Below are 15,697 nucleotides of genomic sequence, written 5' to 3' on the forward strand. Positions count from 1 at the left end.
ATGCCCACAAAATGACTGGAAAAAAATCAAACAGGATCCAGAAAATGACAGGATACGCAAAAATAACAACACAAAACACTTTTTTCTCTCCTGTGTTGCACAGATTGTTGATTATTTTAAATTCTGACTTGAATTTTGGATCAGATAAAACCACATTATGACCCTCACTGTGATACAAGCTGTCCATTTCAGTCTAGATGATGCAATCCACTCTGATGATTTCTCAGCTTGTTCCTTTTTTTTTGAACCCTTACAAGAAGTGTTTGATGATTAATTCGTTGACTATAGCGACTCATGAAAAGGACAATATCTCAGTTTCAATACACCAATAAAGAAAAACTCACCAATATTGTTAGTTGTGTCAAACGTTACCTTAAATCACTCATTTAAAAGAGCTGTTTAGTTTGTGAGCAAACAGGAGGATTGATAGAATGACACAGGCTGACAATTATTTATAATTGCCATTGAATGCAACATAAAAGAATTTAATATTAACCATCAAAACCCACTCAAACCAATATCTACTGAGATAACGATTTAGAAAAAGAGTTAACTAGCGGAACAAAAGAATGTAACTCATCCCCTGTGAAAGAAAAGATTATTCCTGGTTTGTGATGTTTTTAAATGAGTCTGTGGCTGTAAATGTAGCTTTAGTTTGTGCTGTTTCCTTATTTTCACTGTTACAAAGACTAATTGCTTCCTTTTAAAAAAGGGCGATGCACATTCCTTTCTGTCATTAGGTTTTCTAATCATTTTCCTGGTCGTAATGCTTTCTTTTTTTTTTTTTTTTTGTTCTCTTGTTTCTGATACTAAATCCAGAAACATGTAAAGTTTTTTGCGAATGTGAAAATGCATTAATCATATTATGCAATGATATGATTTCGTTTGCACAGTTGTTATTATCTGTAATATGTTAAGGTTTAATTTATTCAGACAAATGGTTTTTCAGGAAGTTTACTTTGATCTCCTGACATGTTTTGACTGTCAACTGCTAGTCTTCCTCAGAGGTGTCTGCTGATCACTTTAATGTTTCCTTGACTTTCGTGTAATAATTCCAGCAAATTGTTTCTTCTCTTTGAATAATATGTTTTGGTTTCATTTACAAACAGTTTTTTTTTTTTTTCCCTGTCTCACAGTCTCTGTGTTTATACATCTTCAAAGGCAACCTGCTCACATCAAAGAACCAAATCTGTTGCCATGTCACAACTTTTTACTTTTTTTGGGGGTAATTTTTATTGCGATTTGTGTGTGAAACGGATAGAAATGAAAGAAAAAAACTAGATCAAAAATACGCACACAATTAAAACAAAACAAAACAATTTTATCAAGACCAAACAAATGACACCACCAATCTCCCCACAAAAAAAAAAACACCAGATGAAGCAAAAGTTCTACTTTTTTTATATATTTTAAATTAAATAAAAAAACAAGGATGTACGTTTTACAACCAGAGAGAAAGTGTGCAAAATTATACAAAACCGAAACATTACTGTGACAGATGAAAAATTGCCAATCTGGTAAATTTACTGAAAATTTTATAAACTGCATTGTTCCAGTCAAATAAACTAATTACAAAAAATCATAACTTTAAGATTCTTTAAGTAGCTTATTTTGACAAAATCAGTTTTTAGGGTTAATGCATTATAGGCTACAACTATATTCCAATATTGAAAAATAAAATAACAAATACATCTTGATCTAGTGCAAATATTATTTTATTTCCAATACAAAGTGACATTTAAATTGGTTGAAAACCAGGAAAGTTGATACTTAGTTTTTTGTTTTTTTTTTCACTGTTGGTTACAGTGAACTGACAATAACACTTTGAGTATTTATTCAATTCAACAACAATACTCATCTCGTTGCGCTCATTCAAAATATAAAATTCTTAAGAAAAAAAACCCCAACAATTCCACATGTATCAGCTACAATGGGGAGGGAAAAAAGCCTAAAATCAGAATTTAGTGATAATTCAATAAAAACAAAGACATGCGAGACGGTCCGTGAGTTATGTGCGTGCGCATGTGTGCAGTAAATAAATATGGGACCAGCTGCACGCGTGGATAATTTAAACTCAGCGTTTTATTAAACCCATATTAAGAAACCCGTTTCCCATTGGCTGAGCGTGCTAAACAGACGCCCCCGCCTCAGCCAATGAGAACGCACGTTGTCGCCTGTGCCCGTTCGGTCCACGTGCGTAGCAGAGGGCTAGCCGTGTCTTTGTGGGACGAGCTTCAGACCTACGTAGGAACCCAGTAAGTGTGTTTCTGACTCTTTTAGCTCCTTTTCTGGCTCCGTTGACGTGACTTTAGACCACAGGTGAGTGGAAATAAATGCGTTCTGTTTCAGAGGTTTGTCATTGGTGATTTAAAGGATTCCCGTTAGATGACGCGTTTCTGATGCAATATTGCGCACATCCGTGATGCTTTTGTTCCGTTTGTCATTTCTTCCTCTGCTTTATCTTTCTCATCCACCACACCTGTGCGTTTTTTTTCTTCATATATATATATATATATATATATATCACTGGTACATTTCTTATTTTTAATATTTTACAGCAGAAACCAGGTACCCACAGCTGATCATTTTAAGCTTTTCAGAATAAAATAGTTTAGTATTTTGTTGTTTTCATGTCTGTTTTCATGCTGCCTCTTTTTTTTTTTTTTTTGATTAAAAAAAAAAAAGTAAGATAGAAACTGAATAAAAATGTTATCTTTTTAAGCTTTTTAAAAAGTCAGTTTTTGGTATGATTTTCTGCTGCCTCAGTGTTTTTCTTTTTTCTTCTCTTTTTATTTCATTGTTTTATCTTGTCATCCTATGTAATTTGGTTGAACAGAGATGTTTTCCCCAAATCCATCCCAATAAACCTAAAAATGATCTCTGAATGTGTCATAATTTATAAAATAGCAGAAAAATGACAGAAAAAAAAAAAAAAAGTTGTTTACATTTTTTACCTTTCAACGTACGCAAGGTTACCTCACAATCAAAGATAAGAACAATATACAAAACATACAAAGAACAATAAAATATACATAGAAAATTAGGTAGACAATGATGGACGATTGGGCTGAACTATTGCGATTTGATATGCGATTATTTTTTCAAGGGTCTCTTGTCATGTCTTTTTCAATAAACACAAGCAATAAATCAATCTGTTTCATAATAAACAATTCCAGATTCATTTAAACTTTAAATTAATATGAAATATAAATTTTAAAGCACAGATTACAACAATAAAGCAAACAAATCTGTGGCTTTACCTCTTCGACATTTCTAACTAACTTCACTTTTCATGAAACATGACCGGGACAAAGAAGGAAAAAAAAAGGCAGCCTTTGCGATTAGAAAACCGCATTTTATTTATTTATTTATTGCGATGCTATCACAAATGCAATTAATGATTCAGAGGGAGTAGGCTAGTGTAAACAGGCTTTGAGTTTAGTTTTAAACTAGTCTGTCCCAATAGACCTTAGAATTCCCTTTGAAGGTATCATACATTTCAAAATCGCTGGAAAATCATGTAAAAAATCAGAAATTTACATTTGTTAACTGGACAAATGATTCAAAGCCTATTCATTCGTGAGACTCTGTGATCATATGATGTGTAATTTGGTCTTAAATGCATGTGATGATGTGTTGGTTTCATGTGTGGTGCCACCACCACCTGTCCCTGAGTCATTCAGGGTCATGGGTTTGGTACACTCGTACTAAAAGGTCATATATTTTAGTAGTCAGTGGTAGCTTATGGCTGCCATGTCTGCACTTTTTCCTCTGTTGTGTTTTTATGGCGACGTACAGATTTGTCACGGCTCAATGGCCGTTCTATTGTTGATATTTTTTTTTTTTTTTTTTTTCCCCCCCTGATAGTTTGGTTATGTGTGAGAGTTTTGGGCTAGGAGGGAGTTCAGACTACATGCCAGAGGTGATTAGAAGAAACAAAAGAGGATTGTCTGCTCAGTGGTCGACTTTCCAGACCGATCAAGTGACTTTTGGAAACCAGGGTGCAACTTTTGGAGTTCAGTCAAACGTGGAACCATGAGTTGTTTTGCCATGTCGTCACTATTAAAGGATCATGTTTCTATGTGGGATGGTGCACACCTCCTAACCTCATTGGCTGATCAACTCTACTTTGAGCCACATTGCCATTGAAATATTTTTTTGTTTTTTCTCTGATCAGCCACTGGATGCATCGTGGTGTTGTTTCGTTCCCATGCTCACTTTGTTTGCTTAAGCACATGTAGTCATTATTCCACTGTGTGAGCATCGTCCAAAGTCTTTTTTTTTTTTTTTTTTTTTTACAGCTGTTAGACTGTTTGCGGTTCATTTGTGCAGCTCCATGTGCCGCCCTTTTAGTCGACGTGTTAATAAGCTTAATGATGTTTGCACAAGCAAAAGGGTGGAATCACAGAACCAATGTGGGTTCATCATTTCAAGCTAGATATTGGTTTAGGTTTTTTTTTTTTAAAGCTTGCTGAACGTGTATGATTCATAAAGCAATCAAAGCCATTAAAGAACCTCCAGTTTTTCTTTTTTCTTTAGTGTTTACCAATTAAAAAATAGAACTGATATAATAAACTAAGTGTAACGTGGCAATGGCAAGGTTTCTGAAATGGAGGTTTTTGTGTATGTTCTCCACCAATACAATCAATAGTCCTTCTGAACTGTTTTTGGCTATATGCGGAATTATGCGAAATCTAAAGATAAATGCAAGGCCTGCAATCCCAAGCTGTAGTTAGTTTTTGTTCTTGGCCTCAAAGTTTTAAACAAACATTTTTAAAATATCTGTTTTATTTGACATATCGAGGATTGTTGTTTTCCTTGTAGTCAAATTTGTATTGCACTTTTCTAGCATAATTTGCTCAACTTGCGTATTTTAAAGACAAGCATGTTAAGAAAAAAAAAAATATCCATTCAGATTAAGAACAGCATCTTTAATGTCACATTCAACTGGTTACACACATGTGACTATAAGCAGTACGTGTACCGTAGTGTTGGGAAAACTTTGCCTCCGAGTGACCTGTCTTTGAATCGAAATGGAAAGTGAAATGGTTTCTCAATAGGAAACAACAAAGTACTGCTTTTCTTGCACAACCAATGTTTTCTTGCTAAAATTGAAAGTAATCGAGGATGGATATTTTGAAACTGGCAGGAGAAACACATGTGGCCCTCGAAACATAATTACTCCAAATATATAAAATAGCAGAAAAATACACAAAATGATGAAAAAAATGCACTAAAATAACACAAAAATATCTAAAATGACAATAGAAATACACAAAATTGACCAAAAGTTGCACATACTAAACTAAAAATACACAAAAGTAGAGGACAAAGTACACAAAACTACTGCAAAAACATACAAGATGAACAAAACACCAGAAATACATCTTACTGCAAGGTTTGTGTTGAAAAGAAGTTGCGCTATTATCATTAAAACCAACACCCTACGTTGACTGATGAAGCTTTGTCAAAGCCCCTCTCTTGTTGCAACTTGCTATAGGATGTCAAGTTACACCTCCTAAACTGTAAAAAAAAAACAAACATTTCCTACAGAATTGTTCTTTGGCAAGTTTTACAACAGCCATTACTGCTGATAAGTGGTTAAAGAGTTGATTTAGGGTTCCCGTCTGCCACATTCATAAACATGGACATGCCGTGTGCTTTTAGTGGTAGATCATCAACTCAAAGCTTGGGACAGTCCCCAACCCCCCCCCCCCCCGCTGTTTTTTTACTCTCCCCAGCTGGGAATGAACAAGGAACTGGAATGCTAAGCAGTGAACACACAGGGTTGGATTGCCAGAATGACTCAGCGTTAATGAAAGGAAGGAGTGGTTGAAAGTGTTTTCTACTTTGTTTACCTTTCACGTCTTCGGGGAAGGGTTGTCAGTTTGTGTGCCAGAGTTCCCGGTGCTTATTAATGACTTAATGTGATCCTGTTTATTCAGTTATTGGCATCACAGTTTGTATTAAGTTTCCAGAATATTATATAATCAGCTCAGAGCAGATTAGAGATGCAGTACTTGAGCTTATGTGAAAGTTTTAGACTTGAGAGGATATGATTTGGCACTAAAGGACTTTTGTTTGCACCGTATTGATCTGAGAGAATTTCCAACGCTCTTGTGTAACAGTTTCTCGTTCTCGCTCAGGTTGAGCAATGCCATCGGTTCCCTCAGCCAAAGAGACGGGCATCAAGGCCCCCGTGTGCCCCCACGCTGCCAAGCTGCTCAACCACACCAACGGAGATGGCAAGATCATAGATCGAGAAGGCCAGTTTCCAATAAAGTCCATCGACAAAGACGACCCCGCGGATTCGGACAGAACCATTACCATCAGCACAAAGAGCACCTCCCCGGAGAGGAAATGGATCCGACCCGACGCCCCTAGTCGCTGCACATGGAGCCTGGAAGGATTGACGGCCGAGTCCCCCCACACACAAGTCCCCAGGTGGGTTTACCGATCAGATCTCAGCTCCTTTACTTTGTCACACTAATGAACCTGAGAGAGAGTTCTTAGACCAGTAAAACCTGTAAAACAATCATAAAAGTAGCTCTTTGTCTCACGCTGCGGTAATTATCCCTCACACCAACACTCGCTGTCTCATTCCAGAAAAGTCGCACCGGCTATTCTTCCGAACATCTTGCACAGGATTGGAGAAACTCCACTGGTGCGCATCAACAAGATCCCCAAAGTGTTTGGGCTTAAGTGCGAAATACGTGAGTGACCCAACCCTCAGTCAAACTTCAGGAATGTGGAGTATATACACATCAGAGTTTACTTTTCAACAACCCCCTCACACACACTCAGAAAACTGTCTAAGTCCAGCTTTAATTTACCAGAACAACACTTTGGCACGGGCCGATCCAGAGTCTTCAGTTCCTGGAAACACCAAATTAATTTTTCTTCTTTCTCTAGTGGCCAAGTGTGAGTTCTTCAACGCTGGCGGCAGCGTCAAAGACAGGATCAGCCTGCGGATGGTGGAGGACGCGGAGAGAGCCGGACTCCTCAAGCCCGGTGACACCATCATTGAGCCCACGTCTGGAAACACGGGTAATTCCCCGTTTGATTGAGACTATGATCAATATGTTAACCAGCTTAAAGAAACAATCTGGTAAAAAGTGTGTGTTCTTTAGGTATCGGGTTAGCGCTGGCTGCTGCTGTGAAAGGCTATCGCTGCATCATCGTCATGCCTGAGAAGATGAGCATGGAAAAGGTGAGTTCTGAGTCTGACTGAGGGGTTATTTTACCTCTACTCATGGAAAACATGCTGGAGGAAACAAAGAACTGCTTCGAAGTGCAAAGGAAACCTCTGAAAGTGTTTTTGCTTGACAAATACAGCCACACTCGCCAAACAAAGGCTTTTCTATTGTTTATATAGACTCATTTTATGTATGTTTGTTACAAGTTCATTTTTTTTTCTTCTTTTTGGAATGATATGTTTAGGTGTCATTTAATCAGACAACTTTTTTCTAGAAATGTACTTTGATCTCCTAATCCCAGAATTAACTCATAAGGACACATTGAAGCGATCAGCAGACGCCTCTGAGGAAAACTGACAGTTGCAGTCGAAACATGTCAGGAGGTCAAAGTAAATTTGCTGAAAAAAGTTGTCTGAATAACACATGAACGTATGTAATTTTGTTGTTATTTTTGTGTTTTTGGAGTCATTTTGTAATTTTTGTTCTCATTTTATTTGTTTTTGTAATTATTTGTGTAGTTTTCTGTTTTTTTTGTTTATTTTGAGTCATTTGTTGCTATTTTGTGTATTTTTCCGCTCTTATTTTAGCCGCTTTGTGTATTTTTGTTACCCTTTTGTGTTTTTTCTGTAATTAATGACTTGCAAAATAACTATAATTTTGTGTATTTTGGTTATTGTTTTATGTATTTATTTTTTATTTTTGTTCATTTTGCAAGTCATTTAGTGTATTTTCACAAGTTTTTATAATGTTCTGTTTTTTTTGTGTGCTTTTGTTGTCGCTTTGTGTGTTTCAGGAGTAATTTTGTGTTCTCTTTTTTATTTATTTATTTTTTTAAATTGAAGAATGCAAGATTCATCTCTTAAGAATTCACATCATAACAATCAACATCGAGACATGTTTTTTTTACAAAAAAGTAAAACAATGTGAAAATAAAACATTGGTACCTCCAATCTTTAACTCATTCAGTGCCAGCGATTTTCAAATTTTCTACCCCCCTCAGTACCAGCCGTTTTTGAGCATTTTGACTGATTTTAAAGACCCACAGAATATTTTCTACTATGACTATCTGAAATCTGACACCAGATTCTGAAAGATTGAAGCCTCTACTGTCATGGAAAAACCATTTGTTTCTGGCTCGTTCCGTTCTTTTGTAATCAGCCATTGAATAGAGCAAGTTTTACACAAATCTTCAATTTCAGAGCAAAAAGCTGAGAAAACAGCCTTTTTTTGCTTTAGTGACGACTCTAACATCTGAACATTGTTTCCTTATATAAAACATAAAAAACTGTCTATGTCAGAGTTGAATGGATTTCTTACTGTATTTTGGTGTTCCTCCAACGTTCCCCCCCATCAGTCTGCACACAGACGTAACTTCCTCTTCCTCCCAACACGCAGCAATGACCCGTTTAGCCCGGTTAGTTGATGGTTTTATCTCACGATCACAACATTATCAATAATCCACTCAGGTCCACACATGTTCTGTGTTAGTATGTGGTGCTGTGAGCTGCTGGATACGTCACAATATCACTTTGTAGCGCCATATTTTCACTCGTTCTTCTTCTCGCACCCAGCTAATGGTAGCATCAGTGGCTTTTCTCTCATCTAAAGGTGCACCGCTGCCATCGTCAGGGCACAGTTGGTCACTACAACACCCCACAGCTTAGATATTGATGAGGGACCTCCGCCAGGGTGTTTTCTAGTAATCCCCGTGAAAAAACGCAAATGACGCGTTTCTCGTCAATGGTGCTGAGCGTTCGGATTTGAAATGATGCGATATCTCGTCAGGGGCACTGAGTGAGTTAATATTATATATATATATTTTTTTTTTTTTAATAACACATACTTCAATAGTAACTTCCCTATAATTTTGTGTATTCTTGCTGTTTTGTGTAATTTTCATTTTGTCCAACCTACAAAGAAACTCGGGATTTGACATTGAATAATATCTCCTCAGGTGGACGTCCTCAGGGCTCTCGGAGCCGAGATCGTTCGCACGCCCACCAGCGCCCGCTTCGATTCGCCCGAGTCACACGTGGGCGTGGCCTGGCGCCTCAAGAACGAGATCCCCAACTCACACATCCTGGACCAGTATCGCAACCCGAGCAACCCTCTGGCCCACTATGACACCACGGCTGAGGAGATCCTGGAGCAGTGTGAAGGTAGGAGGGCTCAAACCTCTGATGTTAGGATGGAGTTTAGTGAACGTCCAGGGTTTTAAATGTTGGTTCCTCTCACAGGGAAGATAGATATGCTGGTGGCCGGGGCAGGAACAGGGGGAACCATCACTGGCATCGCCCGCAAACTGAAGGAAAGATGCCCAAACATCGAAGTAAGCTTGTCTCTTACTGTTCATATTGTTTATTGATGAACGCAATGATGGTAACAAATGGTGCGCCATGTCTGCAGATTGTTGGTGTGGACCCAGAAGGTTCTATCCTGGCTGAACCAGAGGAGCTGAACAAAACCGACAAAACTCAGTACGAAGTGGAGGGCATCGGGTACGACTTCATCCCCACTGTCCTTGACAGATCGGTAAGTTCTCGCTATGTTTATATTTGAGAAGGTGAAAGTACAGAAATATGTTTGAGATTGTGTGTGGTGTTTAAAAAAAAACCAAAAATAAATAAATATATATATATATGCTCTTTGAACTTTCTTCCTTTTCCTGCACTGCAAATCTATTTATGTGCTATTATGTATTTTACCCGTGCAAAATAGATAAAAAAAAATATTTTATTGAGTGTTATTTTTATTTTATCATTTCGAGACATTTTAGGCAACCACGTTTTAATTTTATTTCCAGGCTACCCCACATGGGGTCACAACCCCAAGGTTGAAAAACCCTGCTCTAGCATTTCTTTGTTGTAGAATCCCGGTGTGACGCCATGTTTTCCCTCTAAAGGTTGTCGACACCTGGTACAAGTCCAATGACGAGGAGTCCTTCAACATGTCTCGTATGCTGATCAGAGATGAAGGCCTGCTCTGTGGTAGGTTTTCTTTATCATTGTGGAGGTACAAATGAAACCAGGTGAAATCTCACAGTTGTTCTCACTAACAGGAGGCAGCTCTGGCACAGCCATGGCGGCAGCGGTCAACGTCGCCAAACGGTTAAAGGAGGGACAGCGCTGCGTGGTCATTCTGCCTGATTCCATTCGTAACTACATGTGAGCGTCTACAAAATATATAACCTTTGTCTGCATTGGCAACAATTAATGAAGTTGAAATGTTCTTCATAGGTCAAAGTTCCTGAGTGACAAGTGGATGGTCCAGAAAGGATTCCTGAGTGAGGAAGACCTCATGGTGAAGAAACCATGGTACGTGGGTGGAAGGAGTAGTGTAGAGGAGTGCTGTGTGATATAGAAAAAAATATATATCAAGATATAGGTACATATATATCCCAATATAGTATTTGTTCCTTAAAATTACATGAAGTGAATGGACAATTGCTATTCATTATATATACAAATAAACTTAAAAAACATTTTAAAATAAATGGTACACCTCCTTTAAGAATCTTCTCAAAGAAGGAATATTTGTGACTTTTGCTACATATACTGTTGTCACACGTGTTCTGATTTGTAAATTTATATGTGGAAATGTCACCCACCAGGGGGCGCAAAAACCATCAATAATGGCCACTGCTATCATTTTAAACCGTACCTGTAGTGAATTTTACTTTACCAAAGATCATGTATGATAGTAGAGGTTTTCGTTTGGTTCTATTATTTAAAAGTCCTTCTAGAGCAGCAGGAGATAATTTCACACTTTTCTTTGTGAGACACGTTTGCAGCTATTTTGCTTGGAAAAGTCATATTGGCTGAAGTGACACAGTTTGTAACTAGACTGATTGATGATTACGGTCATTACGGGGAACCCAATCTGGCCGAAAAAAGCAGCGTTTCACCTCTGCATACCACAGTATCCATTTTCTGCATCTTTCTCGCACTAAACAAAACACACCACCACACATTAAATTAGCGATATAAACGATAGAGGGTTATATAGTACGATAGACATTTTCATATCGCACTGATATATATCGTTATATCGCACAGCACTAGTGTAGAGTGCGTAGATCTTTGCGTCATGTGCTTAGGTCACGCCCCTTTTTCTTCCCACAGGTGGTGGAACTTGCGGCTGCAGGGTTTGAACTTGTCAGCCCCCCTCACCATCCTGCCCACCGTCACCTGCCAGAAAACCATCAAGATCCTGAAGGAGAAGGGATTTGACCAGGCACCGGTGGTGGATGAAGCTGGGTGAGGAAACCACAACCTCGTACTGAGTAAATCTGATGGGCCGGGGTTGTAAAGCCGTGGCTTTCTGACCCCTGTGTGTTCGTAGGTTAATCCTGGGTATGGTCACTCTGGGGAACGTCCTGGCTTCTATTCTCGCCGGCAAGATCAGGCTTTCAGACCCGGTCAGCAAAGTTCTGTACAAGCAGTTTAAACAGGTGAGACGTGGTGTTTACGGAGCAATATGTGACGTCAGAGGAGGGCGAGATGTTTGTTGTTGTTGTTGCAGCCAATAAGATTTAGAGATTTGGGGGAGGATCATTAAATGAGGACCTGATTGGACATGTTGATGGTGGATTGATTTGTTCTGATTACACATTAATGAATAAAGGTCTATTGATGCTTTTATTTGTTTAATAAAAGAACTACAGTTTGTATTTCTGCACAATAGCACCACCTTGTGGCAAACAGTCTTTGTTGAGTCTCATGCCAGATAGCCACAGCTGCAAAAATAGTCTAATAGTCCTAAAGGTGGCACTACAGCAAGCCTCAGTTTGACTGTAAACTGAAATGTAAATGTTTATTTTCAAATTCTTGCTAAAAACAGTTTCAATGTACATAAAAACATAAAGACATGGTAGTAGATGTAAAAAAAAAAAAAATTATTCTACAGCGTTTTGAATGTTGCTGTCATATGAACAAAAGGTTTTGTCTCTCTAATCCTTTCGTTTATAAAAAACTTTATTCTTGTTGTTTTGTACATTGTTCTGTAATTTTTGATTATGTTGTGTTTTTTATGTTCTGTGATTTTTGTTTGTTTTGGTCGCCTTATGTATTTTTTTGTTCGTTTCTGTAATTGGTTTTTGTAAAGAATAATAATTTTGTGTATTTTGGTATCCATATTGTGTTTTTTCTATTATATTTTGGTAGTAGTTTTGTGTATCACCATGAATTGAGTCAATGCAAACCTGTGATTTCTGTTTATTTTGGTTGTCATTTTATGTATTCTGTTGTGGTTTTGTAGTCGCTTTATGTGTTTATTTTTTTTGTTTGCTTCTGTAATTTGTTTTAAAAAGTAATCATTTTGTGTAATTTGGTTATGTTTTGTGTTTCTTCTATTACTTTTTGTATATTTTTAGTCATCAATTGGAGTCAATGCAAAATTGTGGATTTTTAACAGTTTTTCACTGATGGAGCCAATAAATAATTGTTAAAAAATAAATTACCATGCTGTCCAGGTGCAAATATGTATATTTTCAGAATTTTGTCCTATTATTTTGCCTTCAAATGCTAACAGCTGCTGTCTTATTTGGCCTACAATTGCCTGTCCCTGACCATTGCTGCGTAGTTGCTATAATTGCTGTTCTAACTACAACAAATATGTTCATCTGATGTTGTTTTGTCCACTGTGCCACAGATCCGTCTCACTGACAACTTAGGGAAGCTGTCCCGCATCCTGGAGACGGACCACTTTGCCCTGGTGGTGCATGAACAGATCCAGTGTGAGTTTTTTTTTTACACAAACCATAAGAAAAGTAAATTGTTCCTCGCATATTTTTGTTTGTCTAACCTAAGTATTTTTATTACTCAACTCTGTGCTTCTGTATCCTAATACTTTGATTATTTAATGGTGGTCGTTGGGTCAGTCTAAACAACTTCCTCTGTTGTTTGAATATTCTTTTCACTTTATGTATTTCTCTATAATTTTGTACGTTTCCGTCACCATGTTGTGTATATCTGTTGTAGTTTTGTGTGTTATGAGTCATTCTTGTGTAATTTTTCTGTGTATCTTTCAGTTTTTTTTGGTGTATTCATGTAGTAGCTTTTGATTTTATTTTATTTTTGTTGTCCTTTTGTGTATTTCACTTTCATTTTTTGGATATTTGTTGTTGTTTTTTGTTATTAGTCATTTTGTTTGTGTGTGTGTGTGTGTGTATATATATATATATATATATAGTTGGTGTCAGTTTTTCTTTTGTGTATATTGTTTTGTGTGTTATGACTCATTTGTTTCTTTTATTTTGTCGTCTAGTGTGTAGATTTCAGTATTTTGTATGTTTTTTTTAAAGAGTAATTTTGTGTTTATGCTGTCCTTTTGTGTACTTTACTATAGTTTTGTATGTTTTTTTGTTGTCATTTTGTGCATTTTTGAAGTCATTTTTGTATATTTAGTTATAAAGTATTTTTTTGTGTTTTTGAAATATTCTTTTATGTCTTTGTTGTCAGTATTTTTTTTAGTCTGGTGTGTTTTTGGACTTTTTGGTTTGTTGTCCTTTTGTATGTTTTTCTCTGATTTACTATGTTCTAGTGTCTTTTTGTTGTCTTTTATTGTATTTTCTTTCTGATCTGAAATGTTTTAGTAGATTTGTCAGTGTTTTGTGTTTTTTCTTGTGTAATTCCTGATCGACTCCCTCTACAGACCTGACTGACGGCTCTCCCAGCCTGAAGCAGATGGTGTTCGGCGTGGTGACGGCCGTCGACCTCCTCAACTTTGTCACGGTCCGTGAGCGGAGGGAGCGCTCCATGTCAGAGTCCACAGACGAACTGTGATCGCACAAATAAAACAAATGTACACTTGCACATTTATTGCATAAGAAGGCAAAGCTGGCGACAGGTTTGGTTTGCTCAACGAGGGTTTTGAAGTTTTTGCTTTTGGCTCCTTTTTTCCACTTCAGATTGAAATTTTGTGTTTACTGTGTGTTCCTGTCATGATGTGTTTGGTTTTGTTCCAGCTAATAACTCTTCCAAATGCTTTTAGTACTCAAACCAAATATTTTTACGTCTTTAATTTTCTTTATGCTTCATTTGAAGCCTTCGTGTTGCTATTTTTATGTTTGAAGAGTAGATGATTGTATCTGTGTATCAACCACCATTAAGAAGAGAGAATGCTAAGTTAGTTTCATTTATTGGATTAGAGTGTGTGTGTATGGTGGGTGCTGTAAATAAAGATTTTATCTCTCCATTGTTGCTCATTATGTGCTGCGCTTTGAAATTTGTATAGATGCGTATACACCGAGGTAAATGTATGACGGAATCAAATTTTATGTGACTGAGAATGAGATGTTGATGTGTCTCCAGTGTCTGAATAATAGATGTTTGCTTTTTTTTTTTTTTTTTGCTAACTATTGAACGAACATGTGGATAAATAAAGTTTAAAGAACGGTTGTTTTTAGACTTTTTTTTTTGTCCATTTAACTCCATCATCCAGGAGCTTGTATTGCCTACATCTATACCAACCATTATCATAAAGATTAAATTGTCTTAAAAAACACTTCAAAAGTGAATCACCCATTTGTAATTTTTCTAATCCGTAATATCCAGTTCCAGATGAAATAAGGATAATTTATCTTATGTAGAAATGTTGACTTGCTCTATGTTGGAGATCAAATAATTTAAAGGGAAACAATGAGATAATTAAAAAGAAATTATGTTGGCTTTGTGGCCGATGCCATCCATCCATCTTCTCCCGCTTAGCCGTTTCCGGGTCGCGGGGGCAGCATCCTCAGTAGGGAGGCCCAGACTTCCCTCTCCCCGGCCACTTGCTCCAGCTCTTCCGGGGGGACCCCGAGACGTTCCCAGGCCAGCCAAGAGACTTAGTCTCTCCAGCGTGTCCTGGGTCTTCCCCGGGGCCTCCTTCCGGAGGGACGTGCCCTGAACGCCTCACTAGGGAGGCGTTCAGGGGGCATCCTAATTAGGTGCCCGAGCCAACTCATCTTGGTTCTTCTCGATGCGGAGGAGCAGCGACTCTACTTTGAGCCCCTCCCGAATGACTGAGCTTCTCACCCTTGGCCGATGCCGTACCTTGTAATATGTTTTCTTTTATTTTAATTTAAAAATATAAATTAAGGTTCAAAGAAAAAGATCCAAGTAGATGATATTTGTGGTGTAATTGTAATTTTCTCAACTGCTCAATCTAAAAATCACTGCAACAGTGTCAACATAAGGTGATCTGAGTAGGTAAATATATAAAAAAAAAAAAAAATCAAAAAGGATCACAGAAATACACAAAATAACGGAAACATCCAAAATGATAGAGGAATATACATAAACACACCAAATACGAACGAAATGACAGAAATATCCAAAACGAAGACAAAAATACACAAATTCATCTCTGAACTAGATTATGACATTTCTAGATGTAAAATAAGTGTTTAAGTTAAAACAAAATATCTGAATCTAAAGCTAACCGTGTTAGTATTTCTAACTGGGGGCAGTTAAAAAAATAATAAAGCCATGAAATGTTTACGTGTAGGGCCCTTTATGAGC

General features: G+C 37.3%; 1 protein-coding gene across 3 annotated transcripts; it reads left to right on the forward strand.

Moving 5' to 3' along the window:
- The first annotated feature begins 2,140 nt into the window (after nt 1-2,140).
- cbsa (cystathionine beta-synthase a) lies at nt 2,141-14,390 on the forward strand. Of its 3 annotated transcripts, none has more exons than XM_028469459.1 (15): nt 2,141-2,255; nt 6,147-6,444; nt 6,607-6,713; nt 6,913-7,047; nt 7,131-7,210; nt 9,151-9,355; nt 9,434-9,525; nt 9,603-9,728; nt 10,099-10,183; nt 10,255-10,360; nt 10,433-10,510; nt 11,318-11,452; nt 11,538-11,646; nt 12,846-12,930; nt 13,848-14,390. In XM_028469459.1, exons 2-15 carry the CDS (start codon nt 6,155-6,157, stop codon nt 13,976-13,978), a joined length of 1,764 nt encoding a protein of 587 aa, XP_028325260.1. In that variant the 5' UTR covers nt 2,141-2,255; nt 6,147-6,154; the 3' UTR covers nt 13,979-14,390. The 3 variants fall into 3 exon arrangements, with proteins under 3 accessions (XP_028325260.1, XP_028325252.1, XP_028325270.1); XM_028469451.1 differs by having other exon boundaries at nt 2,187-2,319; XM_028469469.1 differs by having other exon boundaries at nt 2,214-2,319; nt 6,129-6,444.
- The last annotated feature ends 1,307 nt before the right edge of the window (nt 14,391-15,697 follow it).

Source organism: Gouania willdenowi, chromosome 2, assembly GCF_900634775.1.
Source record: "Gouania willdenowi chromosome 2, fGouWil2.1, whole genome shotgun sequence".
NCBI classification, from domain to species: domain Eukaryota; kingdom Metazoa; phylum Chordata; class Actinopteri; order Blenniiformes; family Gobiesocidae; genus Gouania; species Gouania willdenowi.